The following is a 12,748-nucleotide window of genomic DNA, read 5'->3' on the forward strand; positions in this document are numbered from 1 at the left end:
GACAGGACTAACGTGGCAAGGGGGAAAAAAATATGAGTGCGGGGCTCAGAGCCGCGCTCTCAAGTGCGTCGCACTGCAGTAGTCTAGCAGTGCCGAAAGAGCGTGCTTCACGATGCACGAGTGGGCTGCAGGGAATAGCAGTGCGGTCGCCGTATCGTAAGTCAGTCCCAGTCGCCGATAGACTGTACACAAGTCCGTGCGCTCCACATCGAAGGCAGGGCAGCGAAGTAGCAAGTGGTCGAGCGTCTCCAAATCGGCGCAGTTGCTGCACGTGGGGTCGCCAATTCCCTGCAGCCTGTGTGTTCTAGCAGCCGTCCTGTAGCAGCCGACGCGCAGGCGACGTAGGAAAGAGCGGTCCGCCCGGGAGAAGCCCACGCGGGGGAGCAGTCGAAGTGACGGGTGCCGGGTGCTGGGTACGGAGCGTTCGCAGAATGGTTGCTTTGGCCACGTCGAAGCCGCTGACCGAGGTAGCGAGGGGGAAGCGCAGGGAGTGAGCCTGCTTTGCGAGAGCGTCCGCGGCTTCGTTCCCTTGCAGGCCGATGTGCGCTGGAACCCATTGCAACGCCAAATCGCAGCCCTGGCTGACGAAATGGCGGAGCTTTGAGCCTACGCGCTGCACCAACGGAGGTCCAAGGTAAGCCTTCGCCAGCATACACAGTGCCGCGCGCGAGTCCGAAAGGATCGCGGCAGAAACAACACTGCGCTGTTGAAGCAGGAGATCAGCTGCTAGGTCGAGCGCAGCAAGCTCGGCCACCGTCGACGACCACACAACACGAAGGCGGCACTGCCGTGTAGCGCAAATATCCGGCGCCGTGCACGCTGCAGCACCAGAACCATCACTCGCCACGGAGCCGTCGGTGTAAACGAGGTCCCACCGAATCCCTCGTCACTTGAGCGTGATTCTCGCATTCTGTCAGCCAATTATATAAGACAAGACGCTCAGTAAAAGCAATGTTATTAGTTTTTCAAGCGAACAAAAGTGACCTCCTATGAACAAAGAGAGCGTTCGATTGCTCTGTTCAGGCAAGGCTGCGGGTGACTGCCCCATGCTTGCATGGACGGTTGCGCAAATGTGACGTCAGGAGATTCAAATAAAAACACATTGGAATAGTTTAGGTTATAGGGCCTAGCTTCAACACAACGGCTGTCGCCATCTGTCACCCAGCCGAAGAACAAGATACAACAACCTCACAACATACTGCGACAGTCACGGCGCTTGCGAGTAAAGGCTCGTAAGCATCCTTACTGTCGTACTGTATAGTATCTTGGGTTAATAAAGCCGTGTCTGTTGGTCTTCGAATTCCGCACCCTTCTCCAAACCATGTCAGAGAGTCGGCGAACCCTGCGTAGCGCATTCGTGTGTTCGGAAGTGGAGGATGGTCGTGCCCTTTCCCGACCACTGCTGGTAGGCCGAGGCTTGTGCAAACTCATCACTACAAAACATTGTCATAGCATGCCCCATTACTTCACAATGACAACAAATTGTCCGTTGTGCCGCATTGTCAGGAAATGTGGTTGACATCAGATCGGCATTGCAGACCAAATTCAGCATCGAAATAAAAAAAAAATCTTAAAGGTGGTTTCGAAATTTAGGTTTCACCAGTGTTGCCTACACTTGCAAGTTGCATTTCGTACTGTCTCTACCACGTCAAAAATATTTATTCCTTCTCGAAGGACCCTTTGCAACGTGCTTTGGTCAGAAGATATTTTCGGACAAACTAAAGTATGATGAGCAATTTTGGAGTAAATGCTCAATTATAGAGCATCAGTTGAATCCACTATAAAGAGCCATCCGTGTTCGTCCAAAAGGCCGTCTCTTATGTCAGAAACTTAAGACAACTTGCACGACTGTGTCGTCAAGTTTCGCATTATAAGGTTTTAGGTAATGGTTCAGAGAAATGATTGTAGGAGTGCTGAAGAATTCGAAGTAGAGAACACCACGAGTAGCGGTCTCCCTATATGCTTGAAGGCACTTCGTCTGTGTTTTTATATGAAGTGAATGTATATAATGAAGTGAATGAATATATATATATATATATATATATATATATATATATATATATATATATATATATATATATACATATATATATGTATATATATATATATATATATATATATATATATATATATATATATATATATATATATATATATATATATATATATATATATATATATATATATATATATTGTACTGAAGGCACTGGGCAGTGGGGATGGTGCTGGTGTGCTGGTGCATGAGAAGACGACGTGAAGCGCTTGCTTCCCCGTTACGATATAGCGCCGACCTGCTTAAGCCTAGCGCTACAACCTATAACTAGTGACCCTTCTGCTAGGCGAATACCCCCTTTGCATTTGGTGGAGCTGCTGGGTTTACCTTCGACATCCTGGAACTCCGCAGCCGAACGCTACTGCCAGCTGTTACAATGGATGAACCGGGACCATCCCAGGCTGCTGCTCCCGTGCCCCCCGCCATCGTCTGTTCTGGCGTCATCCGGCAGCGCGATCCGGCTATATTTAGCGGCACAGACGACCACAACGTGGAAGACTGGCTCGCCGAATATGATCGTGTAAGCGCCTATAATAGGTGGGACGACCGCGCCAAGCTGACAAATGTCATCTTTTACTTGACTGACGTGGCAAACCTATGGTTCCGCAATCATGAAGCCGATTTTACCACCTGGTGGGCTTTCACGGCAACTTTGGCAGAGGTATTCGGCCGTCCCGCCGTTCGCCGGCTTCGCGCTGAGCAGCGCTTGCGTGGTCAAGCTCAATGCCAGGAGGAGGCCTTCAATAGTTATATTGAAGACGTGCTCTCGCTACGCAAGCGCGTCAACTCATCTATGGACGAAGCTGACAAGATCAAGCACGTCATGAAAGGCATCGATGACCAAGCCTTCCAGATGCTCGTCGCGAAGAGTCCGCGGACGATTGCCGAGGTCGTACAGCTCTGTCAGCAGTACGACGAGCTGCGCAAGAAGCGTGCATCAACTCGCGCTGCTCAGCAGGACACCACTGATCTATCTCCGTTGGATTTCGGCCGCGACGCTGCCGACATCTCTGCTTTAATGCCGGAGATAAAGCAGTTCATCCGTCAGGAAGTGGTACGCCAACACTACTCTGGCGAACAGCACACCCGAGCGGTCGACAACCTTGGCTCCCTCGCTTCGCCACGTCATTCAGACCCAAGTTGCCGCGGCGCTGCCATCTGCCCCTCCTCCGCAGCCTGCAGCTGGACCGCTAACTTACGCTGACGTTGTCGCCCGGCCTTACATTCCTCCGGCTCCTGATGCCTACCGGGCCACTGGCACCTTCCATGTGCCACCGCCACCTTCACGCCCGATGGTCGTCCCTAACTCGGCCGCTGGAGCCCCTGTCGTCAACCCGTGGCGTTCATATAACAACCGGCCAATATGCTATTTCTGCCATTTTCCGGGCCACGTAGCACGATTCTGCCGCCGTCGCAGCCCCCATTTACCTAACAGTGGGGGTGCCTCAAGCTACAGGCCTGCTCGACTTCCGCGTCAGGACCCACCCAGCCTTCCTCCGGACTCATCTTACAGTCGCCTCCCTTTCGACGCACGCCGGTCACCTTCCCCACGTCGCCGATCCATTTCCCCGGTGGTTCGCCGACCCAGCCCAGCCCGAGAGGAAAACTAACAGTCGCAGTTCCAGAGGCAAGAACTGCGTTTACATCGAACATTTCAAGGCCTCATTTTAACCCGGCGAACGAAATTGAACTGTCCGTAGACGGCGTCACCGTACACGCACTTATCGACACCGGAGCCGCCGTTTCTATTATTAGTGAGAATTTGACGCAATTTGAACAAAGTGACCGTTCCCCTTACCTCTCTTTCTATGCGTACGGCAACCTCGCATCGCATTCAGCCTTCAGCGTCGTGCACAGCTAGGGTTGTCATTCAAAGCGTTATGTATGGTATAGAATTTCCCGTCCTACCTCGTTCCTCACACGACGTTATTCTTGGGTGGAATTTCCTATCTGTCAATCAAGCTCTTATCGACTGCGCTCATGCCGAACTTACGTTATCAGTGCCGTGCTTCGACCGTGACGACCCTTCTTCTCCTAAAGTTGTCGCCGCCTCTGACATCGATATCGCACCTTTCTCCACCACTCTGGTTTCTGTGTCATGTAACTCTGCTGCGAAGTCGTCTGTTCTGTTTACGCCGTCGGTCACTTGGGCGCGCCGCCGGAACTTTTTGCTTCCGTTTCCTGTCGTCCCTTTTTGCGACGGTTCTGCTGCCCTTTACGTGTGCAATTCGTCAGCCTGCCCATCATCCCTAATCCGCGGCGAGTGCCTGGGTACCTCTGAAGCTTTCGATTGTGTTCTTCCGGCCACCATGTTTGGTGATACGGCATCACTTCCGATTTGTGCCGTCACTCCTCCCGCTGCGACCGATGCCCCTGTAGACGTCTTCGCTCGTGCCGTCGACGCAGAACTCGCATCTGCGCAGCACACCGAAATCATCAAGCTCCTCCAGCGTTTTCGTGCCTCATTTGACATTGGCCAACCATCCTTGGGCCGAGCGTCCACAGTCGTTCACCTGTATCGACACTGGTCAACAAACACCATTGCGCTAGCGTCCGTATCGTGTGTCGCCTGCTGAACGCCGTATCATCGACCAGCACGTTGGCAACATGTTGGAGCGTGGCGTCATCCAGCCCTCTAACAGTCCCTGGGCATCTCCGGTTGTCCTCGTTAAAAAAAAAGGATGGCTCCATTCGGTTCTGCGTAGACTATCGCCGTCTTAACCGAATAACGCGCAAAGATGTCTATCCTCTGCCGCGCATCGACGATGCCTTGGACTGTCTGCTGGGAGCGGAATTCTTTTCGTCGCTGGATTTGTGGTCCGGGTACTGGCAAGTGCCAATGGCAGAGGCTGATCGTCAAAAGACAGCCTTCTTAACGCCTGATGGACTATATGTATTTATTGTCATGCCATTCGGCCTCTGCAACGCGCCTGCCACTTTCGAGCGAATGATGGACACCATTCTTCAAAGGCTGAAGTGGAAAACGTGCCTCTGTTATTTAGATGATGTTGTGGCTTTTTCCACCGACTTTGCGTCGCACCTCAACCGCCTCGAGCAAGTACTTGCATGCCTCTCCACTGCAGGACTGCAACTAAATTTGAAGAAATGCCACTTCGGCGCTCGTACGCATACTATTCTCGGCCATGTAGTTTCAAAAGACGGTATCCTTCCGGACCTCACTAAACTTAGTGCCGTATCCGAGTTCCCTAAACCAACCACCATGAAAGAGCTTCGCAGCTTCATCGGCCTGTGCTCATACTTCCGACGCTTTGTCCGTAACTTTGCCTCTGTCATTGCCCCCTTGACGCAGCTACTCACCGGCAGTTCTGACCTATCAGCCTGGTCCTCGGCGTGCGACGACGCATTCCAAGAACTACGATGCGTTCTCACCTCGCCTCCAGTACTGCGACACTTCGATCCCTCTGCTCCAACTGAGATCCATACGGACGCTAGTGGTATCGGGCTCGGCGCTGTCCTCGCACAACGCAAGGATGGCTTCGAAGAGTAGGTCGTCGCGTATGCCAGCCGCACCCTTACCAAATCAGAGGCGAACTACTCGGTTACTGAGAAGGAATGTCTGGCCATCATTTGGGCTATCAGCAAATTTCGTCCTTATGTGTACGAGCGTCCATTTGACATCGTGACCGACCATCATGCCCTATGCTGGTTATCTTCAATAAAAGATCCAACTGGTCGGCTTGCCCGTTGGGCATTGCGCCTACAAGAGCACGACATCCGCGTTGTTTACCGCTCAGGCCGCAAGCATTCAGACGCAGACGCTCTATCCCGGTCACCCCTGCCCTATGGTCCTGTCCATTCGTCTATCTCTACCTGCGGTGCCTTCGCCCTCAACATTTCCGACAGCGCAAAGACCCATGGATCTCTTCGCTTATTGACTTGCTGTCCAGCCAGTCGCCAGCACCGATCTCTCGGACGCTTCGTCGCCAAGCCACGCACTTCATCATTCGGGATAACCTGCTGTACCGCCGCAACTACAATTCCAGCGGCCGTAAGTGGTTGCTTGTTGTACCCCGACACCTCCGCTCCAACATCTGCGCCACGTTCCACGACGACGCACAATGCGGCCACGCTGGTGTATTAAAGATATTCTCTCGCCTCCAGCTTCGGTACTACTGGCGCGGTATGTACCGTTTCGTTCGCCAGTATGTCCGGTCATGCCACATATGCCAACGACGCAAGACGCCACCTCAACATGCCGCCGGCCCCTTGCAACCTTTACCATGCCCCGCGCACGCGTTCGACCGCGTCGGCATTGACCTATACGGTCCGCTTCCCAACACTCCAAGCGGCAACCGCTCGGTTATTGTTGCTATCGACCACCTCACGCGGTACGCTGAAACTTCAGCCCTAGCATCTGCCACAGCAAAAGACGTCACCAGTTTTATCCTTCAAACTCTGATTTTACGCCATGGAGCACCTCGAGAATTACTGAGCGACCGCGGTCGCGTTTTTCTCTCAGACGTCATTGCAGCTTTGCTAAAGGAGTGTCGCATCATTCACCGCACTACCACATCATATCATCCTCAAACTAATGGGATGACAGAACGTTTCAACCGCACCCTTGGTGACATGATGGCCATGTATGCTTCATCTGACCACTCGAATTGGGATCGCATTCTACCTTTCGTCACCTACGCTTACAATACCACCACGCAAAGCACCACTGGGTTCTCCCCTTTCTTTCTCCTTTACGGACATGAACCTTCATGCACTATGGACACGATTCTACCTTACCGGCCAGATGCTTCGGAGTGGACGACTGTTTCTAGAGCGGCTGCTTACGCCAAAGAATGTCGCCAGCTCGCTCGTTCGTTCACATCCCAGGACCAGTGGCGCCAAAAGCTTCGCCACGATTAATCCACTACGGCTACGTGCTTTGCGCCTGACTCGCTGGTCTGGTTGTGGGTGCCCTCTACTCATCCAGGCCTTTCCTCCAAGCTGCTCTCCAAGTACCACGGTCCTTATTGGGTACTGAAACAAACATCCGTGGTCAACTACCTCATCGAACCACTCGAAACGCCTTCCGAGCAGCGTCGTCGGGCCCAGGAAATTGTCCACGTCTCCCGGCTCAAGCAGTGCCATGACCCACCTGTGTCCTCCCGTCCTTACGTCGCCAGGATGGCTACTCTTTCGGTTGGGAGTGATTGTACTGAAGGCACTGGGCAGTGGGGATGGTGCTGGTGTGCTGGTGCATGAGAAGACGACGTAAAGTGCTTGCTTCCCGTTTACGATATAGCGCCGACCTGTGTAAGCCTAGCGCTACAACCTATAACTAGTGACCCTTCTGCTAGGCGAACACCCCCGTTGCAATATATATATATATATATATATATATATATATATATATATATATATATATATATATATATATATATACGCACATACCGCTAAATCAACACTAAATATTGTTTTCTTTACTTGCATAATCAGTTTAACGACGAAATACTTTCGTCTACATAGCTCCGACTTTGATTCTACACTGAATTAGCCCAAACTAACAAATTCAGCTTTCCTTTAGTTTCATTATGGACATGGCAGAGCATAACATGACCAGGTAGTGAACAAGACGGACGCTAAGTCATGGTAATGCTCACAATTGTGCTCAGCTGGACACAACGTTGAACTTAATAAGCAACTTGAAACTTAATAAAACTTTTTCCTACCCGCTCACTGTACCGTGTAGAAACAAGACTAATTTTAAGGGTATTTTCGCATATGCCAAAACAAGGGCAAGTACGATGCCAGCATCATTTCTCTGCGACCGCGCCAGGTACTCTACATGCAAACTTATAGGATCTAGTACTGCAGTAAAAGAAGAGTCACTGTTTCGGCTGAAAGCCGAAGGCGCGATTGTTATAGCAGATTAGTAGATAGCTATACGAAGCATGCATAATACTTTTATCGACCATATAAACTCGTTAAAAAATAATTTACAAGTAAATAAACAAGCATGTGGTCAGGTGCGCACTGGCAAACATAAACACATCTCACTCCATGAACGCGGACGCTCGCTATTCAAGCGCTAGAGTGAGGGAGAGCGGCAGCGGAAGCGAGCGAATTGACCTTGGTGCTGCCTCACTTCAACGCCATACAAGCGTGAGAACACGGCGCACACCATGCTGCCAGCCCTCGGCGCACTTAGACTCCGTATTCATGTGAGATCGCTTTCAATATACAGACCACACAACCGCGCTCAACCGTGCCATGCGCCACCACCGCCGGCGCACAACGTTCGCCCACTCCCAGCAACCTTGCGCGCGACTGAAACCGGCGCGATTCCTCCCGGTCTTCCTTCGCTGCGCGCTTGAGATCAAGTCGCAACCCTTTGCTCACCCTCATTCAATTTCACTCCCAGCTACAGCATACCGCGCTCTGCGCGGTATGCTGTAGCTGCGAGTGAAATCGAATGACGGTGAGCAAAGGGTTGAGCAATTATCTCACTTGCACATTATATACTGAACATCTCGGCGACTTCGACGGCAGAAATGCGACTGGGGTGTCCACACACGTGCTTTTCACATGAAAGTACAGCGTCGGATTACCTTCACAAGGCAACTTCTAGCTTCACCCGCACGTCAAGCAACGTAGTCTGTACTTTCTTAAGTCTGCAACTTGCAGCAAACCATACATAAGGGAGGCTAGATAAAACGTTCTTAGAAGTCTCCATGGATCGCGCAGATAGGAAACACTGCTTTCCTAAACCAGTAATCTACCATTTCAATAAACAAGGACATATATTCGAGGAAGCAAGGCTCTCATACTAAAACAAATGCCCGCTCTCCGCGCGAGAAGATTGATAGGGATTAATCCGTCAAAGTCAAGTTTAAATGCCTACATCCGACGAGAATCAATTTGTCACGTGGCAGCTTGGAATCACTTACGGCTGTAACTTAAACCTGAAATACTCATATCATTACCAAGGCACAAAAAGACGTTATGCAAGCAGGTAACATGTATTCTTAAGTTCACTCATTCCTAGGTTTCCAGCTCTTACTTACCTGCCGCTTTCCGTCTACTCAATTTGATATTTTCTTCCACTTTTCTACGCATATATCAACCATACGAGCCCTTTCTCCATGTACACTAGCTTCCTACCTCTTCATTCACCCGTTACCCTCTTATTTTCTTCATCCTCCTGTGATGTCAAACTTTTTAGATCGTCAGGGACACGTTGAAATGGGCTAGACATCAGCATGTTTTTTTCTAGTGCCTGCACGACACAGGGCTGCGCTACTTCAGTATACTGCCGTGATGACGCCTTCGCCGAACTGCAGAGTTTAACGTCTCTTTAAAGACAAAGGCTCTCCTTTCCACCCACCCCTCCTTTTCTCCCACACTACATGTCACAATCTTAATATGTTCAAAACCTTTCCGCCACAATGCTTCTGCGCTCCTCAGGTCGTTCTTGCGACTCGTGTCCTTTTGTTACTCCCACGCTGACCGGCTCGCCGGCTCTTGTGAAATCACGAACGTTCCTCCCCTTCCACACCAACAGCTTCCGTCTATAGTTCCCTGAAGGCTTCCCAACCTATCTCTCTTGCAATAACGTCCCTCCTTTTTTTTCTGCTGCCGCCTTTCCACTCTGCCGCTCTTTAACCCTCGGCGTAGAAACGAAGCCTAACGACGTCAAACGACAGCGTTTATTTTCTCTTGAGTCTCTTCCTTTGCAAGGAGCCGCCGTGTGCAACGAGCACCCGTAATGACTCCCTAACCTATTAAAACTAACCTACCAAGGTTGACGAGGCCAGTTTTCACGAACCCATTCACCCATAGGCGCTATGCAGCGGCCGGTTTGTGCAAATGAAATCAGATGGCGCCACCGGCATGCCGCGCGCTGGGAATATCCGTGGCCTTGGACGCGAGAACGAAAGTACCATTGCTCAGTCGCGGAAGCGTAGCCAGGGGCGTCTGGTTACAGTTAGTAATGTCGATGAAGGATTATACGAATGATCGATCAAATGCAACTAGAAAAATGAATAATATTCCGCAATGTCCACCTTTCATTAAATTGGCTTAATCGATTAGACCTGTCCGATAACTCGTTTTCGATAGTTTGACAGTAGCGGCGCGAAAATTTTGAAATCGTTCAGGAATGATGGCGCATGAGCAATGACTATGCGGCTGTGGTAGAGCAGCTGTCGACTAATTTTCTGAGGGATGCTGAGCAAAGCGTTCACCCTCTGTTCCTCCACACCACACATGCCAGCACGCAGCCCGAAGCCAGGGGTTTGAAATGTCCTCGCAAGTGAAGACGTAATATAGGAAACTCTGTCGTTGATCGTCGTGCCATTCTCAGTCTAGTAAAGACGGGGCACAGCATACGCGCAGGTATGGAGCATGTACTCTGCATAGAGATGGAAGTTCATGTCCATTGCAGTAAATTTGTAGCTTTTGAGCCTCTATTTTCGCAAGCTGGTTGTCTGGCCACTCAAAGAAGGTGTTGTTTTCACTCAAACATCCCAGCCAACTGACATTCTTTCACTCTGTAGAAAGATTATGTAGTTTAAGATGTTAATCGGGTATATTAATTTACCCTTTTGCATACTACAATTTCTTCCGTATTTTAATTGGACTTCACCTTTCTCTTTTGCCGTTTTTCTTATTTCTTGTTTAACTGTAGTGTACAGGGATTCACTATTGCCATCTATCTTATTTATTTCTACACTAAGTCCCATTTTATAACATATATTTTTTTATCTTTTCAAAAGCCACTTGTGCCACCTATATATAGACTTTAACTAGTTAATGAATATACTCAGCAAACGTTTATAAACTTGTATTTCACTCGTGGTTCCACCTTGCATAGATTATTCTGGGGTTATACAAAAGTTGATCACCATGTTTCAGCGATTTTAAAATTGCCCTGCAAGAACCACAAATAATAAATTTTTCGAGGAGAAACTCTGCATTGAAAGTGGATAATCGTTTAAAGTCTAAAATGATCAGTGATGAATCGTTAATCGAGCGAAAAAGTTACGCGACGTTTCACAAGCGCCATTTGTTCGTCGCTGTGTGCTGTCGGGCGACGTGGAACATTCTGCACAATGGGAAGATTTAAAGGAAAATGTTCTGCCGCCGTTGGATGCAAGGACTGTGATGGATAAATTAAGTAGTGGAACACGTCGGTATGCGAAATGCACGCACCCATGCTGTAACAAGAGTGCCCGTGCTCGAGGCCGTTTATGTGCGAGCTTCCCATCTCTGTCGATTGCCTTGACAGTGTCTTTTTAGACAACTGAAGCAGGAGAGAAAAATTTGTATGCACTTTGGTAGAGAAAAAACAACAAAATCTGATATTTATTTACTCCTCGAGACAGGCGCGGATGTTTGAAAGAGCTAAAATAACATGATAGATACAGTCTGTGTTTAAACGGATCGTTTGGACATAAAGTTAAAGTTTTAGAGTGCCAATTAATAATCGATATTGATTGAATTGCTAAGCTGGTGCTGCTTCCCTATTAAGTTTTAGAGAGGTTGAAACAGGAGCTGTCATGTATAAAACGTTTGAGTTACAGCCACTGATGCCCCTGTCCCAAGGGCACTTTCGATCGTGATGGAGCCTCCATCTGCCTCAGACTTTCAATCGCAAGCGGAAATTATCACTACCACATAGTCCAAGCTTCGGAATCAGGTTAGTTGAGCTCGAACGCTTAAAGTATACATCAGTAACTTTGAAGCAAACGATAAACGTGCACAATATCTAGTAAAGATAGTGGTATAAAACCTTTTTCACAAAATGAGCTTTTTCATTCGTTATTCTAGGTAAAAGATGTGCCACGTCCGCAAGATCTAGTCATCTGTAACTGTCAGAACTATATGCATGTTGTCGAGTCTACAGACAGGTTTACACAGTTATGCCTAAATAAAAAAGTAATTTAGAGGCTATTTCTTCGGCTCCCTTTATTTGTTATTGTACCTCGTTTCTAACACACTGAGCTAGAACCTGCTTACGTGGGTCTCCGATCGCAAAGCACTCCAGCGCGAGCACACAAAAGGCCAAAGTGACAAACACTGTTTCACTTATATGTGTGTTGAACCGAAGGCTAAGTGTGTGTGATGTTGGCTGAGCCACACTTCGACGGCGCACACGAAACAATGGCGCTTGCTGTGCCGTCGCCCATGCCTACAGCTGTACGGCCGCTTCGCTGGACGTCAATTCAAGGCCAACCATGCCGGCGCGATCACGTGATCAAACGTGGCCGCACCTGTACGCCGCTGCTGAAAATGTTCTACCCATACGTAGGCGAGCCTTCCGGAGGCACCTTATCCTTGTTAGTAACTTTTACAACAAAAAGTGCTACTCGCTCTATCGACCCCTTTCTTTATGTAGGAGTGGAGAATTCTAAGTACACTACATAACGACTAACAATATCCCCGTAGTTGAATGCCCTTTTTGCTCGGTGTATTTACTTGAAGTAAGTGAACGTTACCTTGTTGTATAGTTAGCATGCGTTTTGAGTATTACCATCTAAAACGCGAACACCCTTCTGCAGCACCTCGCCCAACGCCGAAACGAACACCACGAGCCCCACCCAGTACGCGCAGACTACCTGTGCCTGTGCCCCGCACGCCGCGAAGGACCCCAAGATCAAGTGAGCGGGCAAAATCTTTATTTTCAGCGGACATAGTGCCGACTACAGGCTAACAGGATGTCACGTGCATCGGATAAGGTAT

At 49.4% G+C, this 12,748-nt stretch overlaps 1 protein-coding gene across 15 annotated transcripts in view; it reads left to right on the top strand.

Annotated features, from left to right (window-relative positions):
• The window catches only part of LOC135903086 (uncharacterized), a 164,141-nt gene that overhangs the window by 91,299 nt on the left and 60,094 nt on the right, over positions 1–12,748 (top strand). For 14 of the 15 annotated variants that reach the window (XM_065433455.1, XM_065433460.1, XM_065433462.1 and 11 more), the window contains one exon: positions 12,568–12,666. The exons of the other annotated variant lie outside the window; for it this stretch is intronic. In XM_065433455.1, the coding sequence (XP_065289527.1) occupies positions 12,568–12,666 (99 nt within the window). The remainder of the gene's footprint in view (positions 1–12,567; positions 12,667–12,748) is intronic. 15 annotated transcript variants of the gene reach the window in all.

The sequence above is a fragment of the Dermacentor albipictus genome, chromosome 1, assembly GCF_038994185.2.
Source record: "Dermacentor albipictus isolate Rhodes 1998 colony chromosome 1, USDA_Dalb.pri_finalv2, whole genome shotgun sequence".
In the NCBI taxonomy this organism is placed as follows: Eukaryota; Metazoa; Arthropoda; class Arachnida; order Ixodida; family Ixodidae; genus Dermacentor; species Dermacentor albipictus.